Source organism: Dipodomys merriami, unplaced genomic scaffold (genome assembly GCF_024711535.1).
Source record: "Dipodomys merriami isolate MVZ:Mamm:240054 unplaced genomic scaffold, mDipMer1.0.p SCAF_148, whole genome shotgun sequence".
NCBI lineage: Eukaryota > Metazoa > Chordata > Mammalia > Rodentia > Heteromyidae > Dipodomys > Dipodomys merriami.
In genome coordinates this window covers 1158888-1175630 of record NW_027202804.1, presented here as the reverse complement: position 1 = coordinate 1175630, position 16743 = coordinate 1158888, and the positions used below count along the sequence as shown (strand labels likewise).

Sequence of the window (16743 nt, the reverse complement as noted above, 5' to 3'; positions counted from 1 at the left end):
AAATTTTCAAAGTAGACTAGAAATAAGTTTAAAACTTTTCCTTTTCCTAGTGGAAGACTTCCTATTGACTTATATCCTTTTTAATGAGATATGTAGATGCGTGTGATATTCATGCATGTACCTGTATATGTACACACAAACATGTATTTGCACACACATACTTTCATATATACATGTCTATGTACACATAGACTCATATAAAATTTATGTTAATATATACACCCATGTGTACTCATACAGCTATATGCATACTTATACATTCACATACAAGTACTCACAAACTTATTCATGCACACACTCCTGCACATATCTTAAGAAGAGATTTACAAAACTTCATGCATTTCATGCTTTCTGTATGCCAGCGGTGAAGAATATTTGAATGTAAGCCTTACTCATCTAGTAGATTAAAACAGAAATTAAATACTTTAGACTAAGGCAGGATCAAAGGCTCTCTCTTCATTGTTCTTTTATTGTTTATTGACTTCAAAAAGACTTTTTAGTTTAAACTGACTTTAATGTCTCTTGAATGCTCTTTTGTAAAATGACTTTGAAAACTCAGGGATAATGTGTTCATTAAGTGGAGAAAAATCTTAGGAAAAATGTAAGTGTAACTTGGCTTTCATTAGAGTAGAATGAGATAAAGCTTTGCTTAATTAATGTCTGTTTTCCCTCTGTTCAGAATTATAAGGAAAAAAGATCTCAAAATGAGTCCTGATAACAATTTGAAGTAGACCAGATAGTACTAGAAGTTTCTTCCTCATTATTAGACCTTAGAAGAGTATACTTTATGCAACTCTATGGCACAACTGGCACGTCCTAGGCACCATACGTATATTTTGTGTGTGTGCTAGTCCTAGGGCTTGAATTCAGGGCCTGGGCACTTTTGTTTTATTTTTTGATTAAGGCTAGTGCTCTCCCACTTAAGCCACACCTCACTTCTAGCTTTTTGCTTGTTAATCAGAGAAAAGAGTCTCATCGCACAGACTTTACTGCCTGGGATTGCTTTTAACTGCTGCCTCCAGAGTACCTTGGATTATAGCCGTGAACCATTGGCATTGGCTCTACCATACATACATTGAATATAAAATGACAGCAGGACCCAGTGACCCCAAATACTGTGGTTTCTTTTCACTTCTTTGGCTTGGTTTTTTTGTTTCTTTACAACACCAGTTTGAACTGGACAGTTCTAAGGAGCAGTGAGTTCAATTGTTGTGTCTCCCTTTCTACTTAAATCCAAAATCCTTCCTCTTTCCCAAGCCACTGTTCAAAATCGCCTATCTCAGAGTGCCTGTTCTCAGTGCCTTTGGAACTGTTTCTGGCCTCCAGGAGCCCTAGCACCCTTTCACATCACATCTTCAATCTTCCATGGCTTTCCACGTATTCTCTCTTCTCTTTTCTAGAGAGCTGACCTGCTCTTAACCAAACTTGGATCCTGTGCTAGGATTGTACAAATTGTACAATTGTTGTACACATTTCATGAGACCACATGCTGGACTCCAACTCTGAGGTTGCACCAATGGTGCCGCTTGCTGCTCACTGCCAGGCCTTACCCTTGTGATTGCAGTGGCAGTAATATTGCACAGGAGAACCATGCAACAGAGTCCTGACCCACCCTCTGCTTCTGTACATCCCATGGGGTGCAGTTCCTTGGGAAGCCATCTCATGGTACATTCTCAGCTCTCTCAGAAGAGACATCACAGCTGGTGACGGTGGTGGCAGGTGCCCATAATCCCATCTATTTGGGAGAGTGAGGTGGGGGGATCAGTTGAGCCCCTTGTTTGATTCCAGCTTTGGCATCCCAGATGGTGTGCTTCCACACCAGTGTAGTCCTGCAAGTCTTCCTCTTCAAATGCCCAAATGTCCCCTCCTTGAATTGTAGAATTCAGAGGCTGATGTAAATAACACAGGTTTTAAGTGGCCCAGAGTCACTCTGGGTTTGTTATCTAAACCCTCAGGGATAGTTACACCCTCTCCTGAGAAGGGTAATTGAACCTCCAAACCACCCACCAAGATTTCTGCCTGTAAAACATTGAAGGACTGTTAACTATAAAGACTTCCCTTCTGCAATTTGTTTTCCATTGAGGAACTAGAGTGCAAGGAAAATACAGATTCACATAATATACAAAGATCAACCTCTTAAGCTACAGTATGTATATTGTTGCAGTTGCACTTGGACCAGGGCTGGAGCAAAACTGAAAGAGAGCGGAGAAGAAATCAGGGTTCTAGAATTGACACGGCAGTCTCTACAACACAGCGTGATAATGGTAATTGAAATCACCCATTCAATGTGACGCTCGACTTCTGGAAGCAGAGTGTGGGGTGTCCAGAAGCACTTTCTAATAAAAAGCAGTCCAGTTACAAGATGCAGAGCACCTGCCTTTAAGAGCATAGGCGGCTTCAACATAGTCTCACACACCGAGGCAGCATCTGTGGACTCTGTTTGCAACATGCACGACCGAGCCAGTCCAGAAGTGTTATGCATGTTTTGCCTGAGAAAGCCATCCTTCAGAGTGGTGAACATCAGACCCATGGGAGCTGATGCCGAGGGTGCCGATGGATGTCCTTTTGGTTGTTTGCTCAATAGATCTAAATCAAACCAACATGTGTAACCTGGGATTAGAGCCAATAAGATGTGGATGAAAGCATCCGGGACTTGACAAGTCTAAGTTTTAGACAGATGTATTATTAAAGGTAAATGCTGGCCACTGTCACAAGCCCACACACGTACAAGCATGTGCCTGAATTCAATTCTTGCTTGCAGAAGGTCCAAACTTACTATTCTGTATTACCAGGCAGTTCTCTTCCGTGTGGTAACTCAAGTTGCCTGAGTCTTTCCATCTCCTCACCCTGCCATCTTCTACATGGTTGCAGTGGCACATGCCTGTAGTTAAAAAGAAGTTTTGTCAATGCTCGGGAAGAAATGGGGCATGGCTACTTGTTACCCTGGCTGAGGTACTGTTTCTGTTTTAAAATCACTGTGGATTCTCAGTTATCGTTTTTTTCCCCCCACAAGCTCCACAACTTCTACTCTGATTGTTCAATGTGCTGCATTCCCTTGCCTCCCTTCTGTTGAAAAGGCATGAAAAGACGGTCCTTCACAGACAACCTAGAACTGATAATGGCCCTGGTACAGGTTCCAGTGAATACGGAAAAGCAGAAATTAATATTAGAATATTAATATTGGAAGCCTTTTGCTTTCCTGTAGAAAAAACAAGATATTTTGGTGTTTCTACACCCCCACCACCCAGCCATTTTTTATGCCATAGATGATGTTTGGTGACTCCAGACCCCACAATCTATCTTCCTGCTTCCATGATGTAACAAAAAGAAGCAAAAGCCAATGGAAGAGCAGAGAGAATGGCCTTCACATTGTAGAACCACCACCCAATGTCAGCATCCATGTGACAGTAGTGATTCTTCATTCAGGACCTGCTTTCCTACTCCGGAAAATTCATGAACCACTAATAAACATATCAATGTAGAGCTGGAGTGGCTTACACTTAAAGTCCGAGCTACTCAGGAGACTGAGATAGAGGAACTAGATTCAAATCCTTCCCAGGAAGGAAAGTCTTTGATACTCTTACCTCTAATTAATTAGCCAAAACCTAGAAGTGGAGGCATGACTCAAGTGGTAGAAAGCCAACCTCGAGTGAAGAAGCTAAGGGACAGCCCCAAGACTGAGTATTGGTGTGCATGCACACATGTGCACATGCTCTTTCTTTTCTTTCTCTCATAGACACGCACACACGTGTACACACACACACACACACCATATCAATACAGTGTTGAGTACCATTTTAAGAAGGATTCTGGGTAACACTCTGGGTGAGCGTTCTTTGGGAATACAACTTTCATCCTTCACTTCATTTGTCTGGTTGAATGTTCGCAAATAATAATTACGATTTTCTTGTAGAGGAGAGCACTAGTGTAGCATTTCAGAAAGTTAACAATTGCAATGCTAGAAGACTTTCCTCCTTATTTGCTTTCTGTCTCCTGCACATTTTTTGTTGTGGTGGTTTTGGCCAGGATGACCTCAGAGCTGTTCATCATGCACAAAATCCCTGAAGTGATACTTGAACTTCTTGCCTTTTCTATTATTGACCTTTTTACTCTGTGACTTTGTACAGAGGCACATTTATATTATAGTAATTGCCTCCTGGTATAAAAAAAAATCTTTATTTGGGAAGCCTTGGTTAGACGATAAAAATAAGTAGTCCTTGAACATCATTTGGTGTGAGCAAGGCTGGAGTTTCTTTCATTCTTAATTTTACTCCTCTTCCCCCTCAACATAATGATAATAGCGATGTATTTCATGAGGTACATTTTGAACATATTAAATAAATTTTTAGACAATTTAGTGCATTTTTCCAATGTCTTTTCCCCATTCATTTAAACTATTCCATTTAGAGGTTTTTGATTCTCCACATACTAAAAACATTACAAAGACAGTTCTTTTGGGGAATGTTACATAATTCAAACTTTTCACCTTTCTCACTTAATCCATTCCTTTGTCAATTCTAACTAGGTGTAATGAAATACTAATTTGTACATGTGATGTTTTTAGAAGCCCCTGCTTGCAATGGTTAAGGGAGAGATGGAAAATAACAATATACATACCCATCCCTGTATACATTACAAAATAAGACCCCAGCCATATTCAAGTGCAGATGCCAAGGGTGAGCTCATAGAACCCACTGCATCCACAGTAGAATCAGGAAGCCAGGCTACAGGTCAGCTTCATGGCTCATCAGCCAAGGACGTCTGGCAGTGCATCAATTCTGGAAGCTTTTCCTCATTTTTTTTTTGTAATAGAAAACTTTGGATCCTTGGTAATTATTTCTGAACAAAGAAATTCAGAGTAGTTTCATGTGTAAATTTCCATCCATAGGAGCTAACTTATCTTGCTGTTCTGTAATTAGGAATGCATGCCATCAAGCTTTGCTATGCAGAACGAAATCATACCCTTTTTTTTTTATGGGATGAGAGAGCATTGTGAGAATGAATCCTAGGTCAAAATGAGATTGCCGATTTACCTCCTTCCTTAGCAGTCTGATTCTGCACCAGAGAAGGCAACACAGGGTCCTGGACCAACTCAGGTCTGCTGCCTCCTTCTGAACAGCCTGTGAACTAAGAATGTACTTACACTTAAACATAGTTGAGTGTGCAAAAGGCAGGGAGCAAACATCTTGGAAAGGGGGGGGGGGAAGCAGAAAAATTGTAATAGAAAAATTAAAGTAGCTGAGTACTGGTGGCTCACTCCTGTACTCCTAGCTACTCAGGAGGCTGAGATCTAAGGATTGCTGTTCAAAGCCAGCAGGGACAGAAACCTCTATGAGACTCTTATCTCCACTAAACTTACAAAAAAAGCCAGAAATGGCAAAAGAAGCTCATGGCAGTGCCCGGACCCTTAGTTCAAGTTCCAGGACCAACACCAAAAATGAAAATCAATTAATAAATGTACACAGTGTATGAAGAGTACATGAAATTCAAAGTCAAGTGTCTTTCACGTTTTGATGGAACACAGTCTTGTTTATGTTATGCCCTGCTGGTTAAATTGTTAATTTACTGCTGCTCTAGATTTCAGATGAGTAGCTACATATGATCCACAACGTTGAAAACATTATTCCAGGACCCTTTTCGGACAATGTTTGCTTATTAACCTGTGAGCAGAGATGATTAACAGTCAATGATGATGATGATGATGATTTGTCCTTCCATCCTCAGTTTGGCAAGGTTGACATACTATACCCAGTGGTAATAAGGATCCTGTGACCATTCCCTTAGAATTCTTTCTCGACCACAAGTGCCAGCCTTGATTCTGCCCTGCTTGTTATTCCCAACCCTTTGGAAAGTGAGCAGCAAGGTGCTAGCTGAGAGTAGTGCAATCAGCCAGTGGTCCTCAGCGGGCAACGGAAGAGTCACCTCTAAGACTATGGAGCCTTCACGTGCCACGTCATGCCAAGTCCTTGTCGCTCAGACCACCATTCTGCCCTCCAGACACAGAATTAATTTAGGGATGATGAGGAGAAAGTGGTCTCTCTTTATCTGTTAATTCCATGGAGGAAGTTCTGTTCAGAATGAATAGTCTTGAAATGTGCTATAAAGTTACCTATCAAGACCACTTTTACAGAGAGATTTAAATGTGATAATAAGAATAAAAGAAAATGAAGTGACATTGAGGGCATCTTCTTTTATAACAGCTCTTGGTCTTGACTGTTAAGCACACTGTAAAATGACTTTTATACATTTATGGATTGAAATGGTTCAGCTGAAAATTTTAAGTGTTAACATTGTTCAAACTTCCATTACTAACCCCGCTCACGTTGTTACAAAACAGTTTCATATTTGACATTTTGTTCATGCTAACCTGGGACGTTTTTATGTTAAAGCTCTCCTTTCATGCAGTCCTGAGGTCTGCTTAGTATGATTTTTAGATCCTTTCAGTAAAAGTTTGTTATGTATACATATTTTACCCCAATGCATTCTAATAATCATGGAAGGTGTGTGTGTATGTATGTGTATGTGTGAGTGTATGTGTGTGTGTATGGGTGAGACAGAGAAAGAGAAAGACAGGAAGAAAGGTGAGTTTTGGTAGAAAAATAAGGATATCTTTTCTTAACCTGTTTCCTCCTTTTTCACATTTTTTTCTATTCTTCAAATCTAATAATATTTGAACTACAGTCTATAAACTGTACCTAGATTTTTACAACAGATTTCTTCCCCTTAAATTGTTCAGTTCAGTGTCTTTCCATGGACCAGGACCGCCAGCACCATGATCAACCTTTGACTCTTCCTGTCACCTGCAGTCATCGCCCCCTTTTCCTCCCCCCCTCCTCTGCCCCCAGTTTTTCATCCCCGCCTTCCTTTGGCCCTGGCACACATGAGTCTGCCTTCTGTCTCTAGGTGTGCATGGTCTGGACGTGCCATGGATGGAGTCCTGCCCATGGGTCATCAGTGACAGGCTTCTTTCCCTCACAGGATGTTGTCCATCCATGTTGCAACTTAATGTTTAACCAATCACTTATTTTTTTCTTTCTCACAGGTACAAAATTCAAAGGCAAATAAACACATACCTAAGAAATATTTACCTTGTTTATGGATGTCAATACTATTGGATTAATCTCTGTCAACCCTGCAGGAAGCAGCCATGATGACGTACCCCAGGCATTTTAGAAATGCTGCTGAGCATATAAATGATGGAGACAGCTATTGTCAGTGACCTGGCTCTTAGTGCTTGACTGGACATGGCCACAGCTCTGCTTTAGAGATGATCATGCAGACCCTCCTGATATCTCATGTATTAGACACTGTTGCTGATTCTTTCTTGGTCTCACCTTCTCCTCCCTGCGAACTGAGGGGGGGCTCACTTCTTCACCTCCTTGTGCTACCTGGGCCTCCTTTGTTACCCACTTTGGCTGTAACACCCCCTCTTCAAATGTGCTGTTGGTGAGATAGGAGCTTTCAGTCGACAGATAAACTATAGTTTGTCACCGTGTTGCTTATTTCTTCCCATGGCTTTGCGGGAGAGATTAAAGTGTTGCTTGGATATAACTTAGTTCTTAAAAAAAATTACTCCTGTTTTAGCAAAGCTAACTTTGTTCACAGATAACATGAGCCATGACTTTCATTCTGATGGAAAGATGTTTGGAAGAATGGGTGTCTTATTTATTTATTATGCACTAAGGGGGGTTATGTTTGGACTAAGGTGTTTCTTTCTTTTCTTTATCTTTCTGGATGCAGCCCTGTGTACCACAGTCATTTCCTCATTTGCCTGAGATGAATCTTGCAAATATGTCTAGGCTTCTGATTATTACCAAATCCAGGCAAAATCTGGCCAAAAGACCAATGGTGGATATACTGGGCATAATTGGACAGTGGCTTTCCCTTTTATTTGAAGATCTGTCCCCCTTTGTCACCGAGGATGGAAAGTCTGCTTAAGGTCTAAGCCAGCTAATTGCTTCCTCTGTTGAAGACCTAAATGAGTTTTAAAGTGAAATGCATATCTCCAAAGGCTAAGTAGCCAACACACAATAGGCAATTGAGATAGCAAAGTCTAATTTAGAAAAGCCCTCCCCCCTCTTCCTGGCTTCCTCTCTGTCCTGCTTTTCTTTCTTTCTCTCTTCCTCTTTTTCTCCTTAAGTTCTCCCCTTTTACTCTTGCCCTTTCTCCTTCAATTCCTCCCTTTCCCCTTTTTTTCATTTAACCATTATAGATATAGTGGGGTTGTATCTGTGGGCTTTTGCTGGTAATTAAATAAATTATTTATACATTTAACACAATCTTGAATTACTAGGTGATCATCTTAGGCACTCAAAGGTATAAGAGCCCTTGAAAGCCATATGCAAGCATAGATATTCCGTAGCACGCCTTACAATCTAAATATTGCTTTTAGTGTAATCGAAGTAGCAAGAGTAGTCACAGCAGTTGATGGACTATTTTTCAAATTGATTTCAAAAATGTATTTAAGGGGATGATCTTCTAGTCTAGATTACCTATTGATTTTTAATATGAAAAGCTCATTATGTAAGCAGTAACTGCATATAAAAACCTAGCAAACCTTTGCATAAATCCTTTAATTGAATTTCCAGAGCCTGTGGTTCTACTTTTTTTTTAATTAAATCTATTTCTTTTTTTAAGTGTTACTGTGTAATTTGCATGCTGTGAAGAGGCCCTGTCCCAGATAAAGTGCCATTGATCCTTATTAAACCTCACCTCTGGGCTTGCTTAAAACTAACTGGAAAAATTAAAGTGTTCGTGTCGCGGTGCACTTATAACTTGCATGATAGGATTATGGAAAAAATAATAAAACTAATTTCCAAGAGAGAATTTATAATGTGAAGATTTTAATTTTTTCAATTTGATAATTAATAGTGAAATCATATCATATGTATAAATCATATTTTAGCCTATAAACTGAAATGGCAATTAGGAAAGATAATATATACTTGATGTAAAACCATCATGTTACACATGATAATCTTTTGGCACTTAAATTTTTTTAATTGTGGAAGGAAAGGATTATGAATTCATGTCAAGCACATTAAATTATGGGTTTCACTGGAAAAATCTGATTCTTTAACTGTGCACTCTGTTAGGAAATTTTTAATGTCAGTGTGAAGAAGTATAAAAGATATGGGAAAAGATCTTCTGGTTATATGCGTGGTAAAATGTATGTATTCGAATTACCAAGGGAAAGAAAAATATAAAGGCTGCAATAGTTTTTTTTCTATTTTTTAATACCTACCATTTGTTATTTTAAAAGCAATAAAATCCCCTAAAGAAATATTCATAATCAATAAGAACACAAAATATGGAATATATTAACTGAGTTATAAAAATGTTTGTAGTATAGCACAAAATGAAAAACACTGCAAGTTATGTACGGTTTAAAGTGTAATCAATTTTGAGGTTGTATACAAGGGTATAAATGATAAACACAAGTAGTAGCATTTTTAGTAAAGGCTGTTACAAAATACTGTATTTATGGGCTCTTCCATTCTTTTTATAGCTCATTAATGTGGAAAACAAACACAGTGTATCCATCTTTGCAGGCAGCTTAAAATTCCCTTAAATGATATTTTTAAATGGAAATACTGAGCTCGTTTAATCTGTTTCTTCCTTAAGCCTGTTGAAGGGTTGTCTGTACCAAACTGGGCTTCCTTTTCAGTGTCTCTGCAAAGGAAGAGCGATGATAATGATGCATTGCTCTCTGTCCACACACTAGGGCCCCATCTCACACTTGTACAAATGGTCTTGGCAATATCCTCTTCTCTCACCAGACTCCTGCCCTACCTTCTTTTGTATCAGCCCTACCCCAAGAAGTACCTTCTCACCTTGGGAAGCTGCATTAATTCTTCCTGGCCACAAGGGGGCTGTTGAGTTATCAGTTCACTGATTGGCTGGTGGGAGAGTTTTAAGGCTGGTTCCAAGGGTGCTGGATTTCCTGCTGGCCTATGAATATGCATGTAATCTATGAATATTCATGAAGTCTGTGCTCAGCCTTCTAGCAGGTTTAAGGAGACTGTTGATTCTGGTGGTGAGGGGTTGAATTTTTTTTTTTTTAACTTTCTCTCTTCCATTCTTGTGGACAAACCCTTTTTGAGTAAGCTGAATTTGAGTGTAATTTCATTAATGTAGTCACAGTATTTTATTTGGTTTGATGATTCCATCATGGCCCCTTTCTCCTTTCAATTTGTCAGTCGATAAATGTCACAGACCCATTATCATCAAGTCATGTTTCCAGGACTGTAGAAGTCAGTCGCTAACTTGGATAATCCACCCTTTATAAAATAAAAGTGGATTTTACAGTGCTGTATTTGTATTCCATGATGTAGGCATATTTGAAAAGAAAAAAAATTGTGAGAAAGGACAAAGTCTTTTAATTGTTTCTCCCCCTCCATTCTGAGTAATATACATTCTAGCACTACATAGCTCCTTCTGTCTTCCTTCCATTCACTCAACCATCTGTCCATCCGTCCATCTGTCCACCCATCCGTCCATCATCCATCCATCATCTATATACTGAATACCTATTGTGTATCAGGCATTACTTTAGATAGTAAATGTATAGATAAGAATTAGGCTAAGCCGGGCGCTGGTGGCTCACGCCTGTAATCCTAGCTACTCAGGAGGCTGAGATCTGAGGATCCCGGTTCAAAGCCAGCCCGGGCAGGAGAGACCGTGAGACTCCTAGCTCCAATAAACCACCAGAAAACCGGAAGTGGTGCTGTAGCTCAAGTGGTAGAGCGCTTGCCTTGAGCTGAAGAGCTGAGGGACAGCGCCCAGGCCCAGAGTTCAAGCCCCATGACCGACACACACACACACAAAAAAAAGAATTAGGCTAAGCCATTACTACCCAGAATCTCACTATGGGAAGAGAGGAAACAAAATATTATGTTAATAGTTTTAATAGGAATAAGTGAAAACCAAACAACCTGGGCGAAGATTGTGTACAGAGACATTTTTCATTATAATGCTGCAAGTTTTTTTAGGCCTCTGACTATCACTGTTTATTTGGACTTTATAGTTACCAATTTAAAGTAATTTGAGGTGAAATCATGATAATGAGTGTTATGATGATTTTAGAATGAAGTCTCTGTGGCAGAATAGTATTAAAGATACTGTACAGTAAAAAATAGTTATTGCACATTTTATTCCCTAAAATACACTGGCATTGGTCTGATTTCCTCTAGAGAATTGTGTGATCAGCATCAGAGGTATGATCAACCAGCAGCTTTATCTGCAGAATGTGGGCCATCGTTTGCTAATGAGGGCTAGGGGCCAAGGCACCAAAGAAAGAGTGGGTATCTGGCTTGGGAGACTGGACAGAAGCTGGATCCACAGTGTTCACTCAACCATGACTGAAGACCCAGTCTAGGAATGAAAGGCAGGCTGGGCTTGGTACAAATTAGAGACCTTTAGGAATGTTGACTCAACAGTGCATACTTGTCCACAATGGTCTACAACAGGGGAGCCAGTGATAGCCAATGTATACGTGAGAGAGCTGGGATGCTGAATGTGATGATTCCCTATGCTTCAAAACCAGAATGCAAGCTGGCTTGCTCACATCTAATTAGTCATAGTTTTGTCACACCAATGGATGGTACAGAATTGAGCTCAGCCAGGATAAAAAAAACAGTGAACCCTCTGGAGCTCCCCAGTCCAATATGGTAGCTGTGAGTCATGTATGGCAATTTAAATTTAGATTAACTAGAATTAAAACTTCCCTTGCTCAGACATATTAGTATCAAATGCTCTAAAGACACTCTAGCTCTGTTCCACAGAGGAAGTCTGCAAATGATGGAGAATGATTCATTGGAGTGCCAAAAAGAACCTTATAACTTTTACTTATCCATTGAACTCTTTCATTCATTATTAAGTATCTTAGCAAATTCATTGGGTGGCAGGCACTTTTTGAAGTGCTTTGCCTATATTCATTCTTTCAGTTATTCCATTTGGTGGTATTTTTCTTGTCTATATTTTACAGTTGAGGAAACTGAACAAGGAGACAGCAGTTTTGGTATTCCCTACTCTCCATGGCTGCATAAGAAATGCTATTCTACACAAATGTCACCTGAATACCTTGACACAAGTGCCCAGTCCTTGATGGTAGGGTCTGTGTTTGAGGTGCAGGGCATCCTGAACTTGGCCTGGATGTTTTCTAGTCGATGGTAGGCCCTCATTTCTCCTCTAATTTTTAATTGGCTATTTCTATGCAAGGTGTTTTTAAGTTGGCTAGTATTATTCTTCGCCTTTTCTGGCTGAAGAGACTGAAGCTGGTGTTCACAGCTGAGAACTGACCGGCAGCAAGATCATTCCCCAGGACCATGTTGGAGGAGAGTCTTTGGTTTGATGCAGAACATGTGTTTTATTTTTCTTGTGAAGGACCTGTCTTTCCCTTGGCCGAGCAAGTATGCCCGGAACATAAAGGACATGTGGTAAAATCGATTTGTGTAAGGAAGGACACAGGCAACAAACCAATGTCCAAAGCTGTTCCTGGAAGTGAATTAAGGTGGGGATGGGGTTTGCAAGGACTGAAGCTCATGCAATAGCTTACTGGAGGGCTGCTTTATGAAAACCAATCTTAGAATTACCCCTGGTCATCTCATGTCCAGTTCATTCTTTGCAAAACCATCAGAGAGAGTGTTTACATCCTTCATTTCATCGCTTTATTTCCCCTGTATCCTCAAATGTGGCAAACGTTTTTACCATTTTGGTTTGGTGTTGGAGGTCTTTGGAGCCATACTTTGCCTTTTGAAATGGATTTGCCCTCAAGAACACTCCATGCTCCCTACTTTCCTGAGAGAGACCAGCTTCCTGGGAATGCTTTCCTGCATTTAACCAAACTGCTTCCTCAAAGCCTTGTCTGACATGGAAGACCTCCTCAAATCTCTTTTTCCTGCTCACATCTGGTAGACTTTGGGGGGCTGGGGGTAGATTCTTAATGGTCTTTAGCAAAGGAAGTAAGTGACACTGATCAGTGGAGGTGGACAGTAAGATTTATAATGTATTTGTGCTAGCTGATTGCCAACAGAACCGGTCTTTCCCAGTGGTGCAGTACGCAGACTCGGAAAATCAATAGGGATTAACCTCTGACCCCTGCACATACTTATACTGTGGCTGCATCGCTTACCAATATTTCATCTGTTTCACTTAGCTGCTGTTACTTACTCAATAATGTGCGGCCGCTCTCACAAGATACTAATTAATTTTTTAAAATGCACCATCACTTGAAGCTGTGATAAAATATCTCACCTTTGGAAATCAAGGACCTTTTGGTTTATTTATTAAACTCACATTAATTAGCTTTAATTAAAAAAAAATGGGAAGAGACAGAGAGCTCTGATGCCAGGGTTTGCTTTGCTTACACAGAGCCCATGTGGTTAACAGCAGGGGATATGCGCGGCTGTGACAGAACTGGTGGCCCCAGTGTGTGTTATACAATGGGTCTCTTTCAAGAAAATTGCTAATCTGACTTTTTAGATACCTTTTTTTTTCTAGTTAAAGAGATATTTATGAATAAATAGATCTGTATGGAATGAATTTGACAGTCTCAAAGTTTAAGTGATCAAAAAACTGCCTTTAAAGCCTGCAAATTGAAGGCAGTGGTTTGCTCAGCAACTCTATGTAGTCTTACAAACTGTTCTTAAATATTATTGCTCTACAGGATCCAAAAGGTGCAGAATTTGGAGTTAGGTGTTTTTCTTTTTGCCATTCTCTTAAAGCTTTGGCATATATTAAAGTACTATGTATTTTGTCTTAAAAATTGAAATTGTTGTAGCTTTTCTTCATCCACAACCCTTTTGTTCACAGATTTATTTATTTATTTATTTTTTGCAAGTGTACCTATTCCCCAGAGTTTACTTACAGTTGCCTATCGATCCAGCAGCTGGTATTTGAATTGGTCGATGTACTCTGTAACTTGTTTAAGATACCCTACCTGAGCTATTAGTTTAAATAATGTATTCATAAATTGATTAATCATTACAGTAAGACTTATTAGCTGCATTTATATCTGGGTGTTATCCGCAATTGACTCGTAGTCTAATAATCACGCATGCTCAAGCAGAAGTTGGGTTTTGCATTAGGATTTAATAATTATCAGGTGGAAAACAATAGTGTTTGTGTGTTGGAATGTGAGCAGACGCCAGTTTTTGAGCAGCTGGTTTCCCTAAGCAGGCTGCTCCTTTCACTTTTCCCACATAGAATGGATTGTTCTCCCTCCCAAAATGAACTATAGAGAGTAGGTGAGTCCCGTCCACCTGGAAAAGTGATGGTGCTTGTCAGGGCGGTCCTGAAGGCAAGGTTCTGGGGACAGGTGGGGTGGAGAGAGGAATGTGAGGGAGAAATGGCTGAGTCTTACCGTATCTAGCAGCTCTATTCCCGCAGGGTGCATGCATATGTGTGCGTTTGGGGGAGAGTCTTTCTACTGGTTTCCTGACCCCACAAAGCTCTGTGCCTGGTAAGACACTCTGACTCTGTTCTGCCCTGCAGTGAGCCTCAGGAGCAACAAAGGCTCGAAAAGCAACTGCCAAGAACAGGTCTCCTGGCATCAAGCATGCCCCGGACAACGCCCCAGACGGGTAGTTCCCAACCTTGCATGGGGCCACACAGCAAGGAAACTAATAAACTATTTTCGGGCAATTTAAAGTTATTTGCAAAGTAGAGAGTAGGACATCTAGAGAGTTCCAGGATTCCCCCACCCCCACTGCATACAACCTTCACCGGCAATGTGCACTTTGAATTCAGCTGCAAGTTAGTTATAAGCAATGTTTTGGTTAGTGGGTGTGGAATTTTGGCTTTGCATTGGGCTTACTCAGCCACGTCATACCTGACTCTGATGAGATTGTTTCTGGGGTTTGTGGTGGGGTGTCAGGATCTGCCAGAACCCCTGGCTCTTTCCTATTTGGTAGGAAAGTCATTCTGCCTCCCCTTCTGCTTTCTCTGCTTCATACACATCCCCTTTCAAACACTGTTCACCCACCTGCTCAATTAACATGTGCCGGATCTTGGGGCAGCAGTGATCTGTTCAGCTCAGTGTTGCCAGGGCGCTGCCTGCCCCATGCAGGACTTGCGCTCACAAGCAAGCAACTAGGCTTCCCATTCGGGCATCACCTCTGCCTGCCAGGAGGCAGACTCCAGAAGAAAGACAGATTACAGCCGAGGCCCTCTTCCAGGGGTCCTTTCCCAACACATGGGGATTCCAGTGGGATGGAGAGCAGATCCATTCTGCACCCCACCCTGCTTTTGCACCAGTGTCCTTCTTTTGCCAACCTCATTGAGAATGTCAGCATGGATTGCTTTCCTATAGAAACACAAAAGGGCCAGCCAGGAAACATTGGCAGATACATTCTTTACAGTGCTTATTATCACACAGACTTATCAAACTAGGAGTTACCTAGGAGTCCATGTGGCAGCTGAAAAGAATTGGCCAAACTTTGGATAAAGAGACGTTTTGTTAAAACACAAAAGCCTCTGTGAATGTTCTTGCCATATACCTCGATATCTGGGGGTGGGGGAAAGAGAGAAGGAGGTGGGAGGTTCCAGTAAATTATGGATTTGGTTCTGTGGTTGTTGGATACATGCGTGTGTGTATGTGTGTATGTATGCTCTGATTATAGGGGTGTAAATATTTGCTCTCTAGCTGGTTTCAAGCTGCCAGCATGAGGTTACTGAATACAGAGCTGTAAAACCGATGTCCAGTTCCATATGAGTGTGTGTATAATTTTTCTTCTATGGAGATAGATGTCAATAGCTTCTAGAGCATAGAGAATAAGTATAATAAAGTTACACATAAATATTGAGTTTGGAGTATTTCTCACTTTAATCTTTTTTGTAGTTTATTTAACCATCGGGTTTGTGACTTAATATTCAATAATGCATTTGTCCAACAACCCAGCATATGCAGTCTTGAAAACTTAGCCATCTTGAGTCATTTAAGGTTGATTACACCACCTCTGTGCACATCTATATTGCATCTCCTGTTTGCACTGTGATCTCCTAATTCAGGCTTTTGTACTAACAGAACATCCTTGCACTGTTCTTACATGATGAGCCAGGTGGCAAGCTGCTAAGTGTCCTCGACAGCAAGCAGGCACAACACGCACACCCGGGCTTGTACACTGCAGAGGAGTCTGTTGTACTGTTATTAAGTACAACAGCATTTTGCCAGAAGCTATAACGGGATGATTCTGTTACAACACCATGGTGACAATACACTGTGTTTTGCAATTTTCTTTAATATTTATGCTGGATAAATAATTTATCTCTTTTTTTTTTTTTTTTTTTTTTAGTTTTTTTTTCCTCCCCCTTTCATCTTGAACATGTTGCTATAGACAGGTGTTAGGTTTCCCTGAGTGACTTACAGGAAGGATTTGGTGATACTTTCTCGCTCCTTGAAGAAGCCTGTGCATCAGCGGAGTTAACCCCTAGGGATTATCCCCTCTCCCCAGTTCTCCCACCCTGTATCTCACCTTCTAATACAAACTAATGAGATCTATTAAAATGGACTGGCCCACACATCCGACGGGAGTCACTTTACTGATGCTCTGTCTTTGCATGGTGTTCATACCTCAGGACCGTTAGACACTGGGCTTTGGGAAACGTAAAGGTGTGCCTCACCAGCTTGACTATGAGAGCTTCCTGTGGTCCATGGTTGATGTTCAGAACCACATCACCCTTTGGGGTGGGTGTCTGCCATGAGTGTCCTCAGGTTTTGGGCAGCACCCCTGGCTTGTGCCTATT

The 16743-nt window shown here is 40.7% G+C and overlaps 1 protein-coding gene and 1 long non-coding RNA gene across 5 annotated transcripts in view; one reads left to right on the top strand and one right to left on the bottom strand.

The window, feature by feature from the left end:
• The window catches only part of LOC138826685 (uncharacterized), a 601987-nt gene that overhangs the window by 76267 nt on the left and 508977 nt on the right, over nucleotides 1-16743 (bottom strand). The gene's annotated exons all lie outside the window — the stretch shown is intronic.
• The window catches only part of LOC138826683 (WW domain-containing oxidoreductase), a 737670-nt gene that overhangs the window by 244520 nt on the left and 476407 nt on the right, over nucleotides 1-16743 (top strand). The window contains exon 9 of one of the 4 annotated variants that reach the window (XM_070021912.1): nucleotides 2165-2343. The exons of the other annotated variants lie outside the window; for them this stretch is intronic. Coding sequence (XP_069878013.1) covers nucleotides 2165-2272 — 108 coding nt within the window. The 3' untranslated portion in view covers nucleotides 2273-2343. Of the gene's footprint in view, nucleotides 1-2164; nucleotides 2344-16743 lie in introns of those variants that run through there. 4 annotated transcript variants of the gene reach the window in all.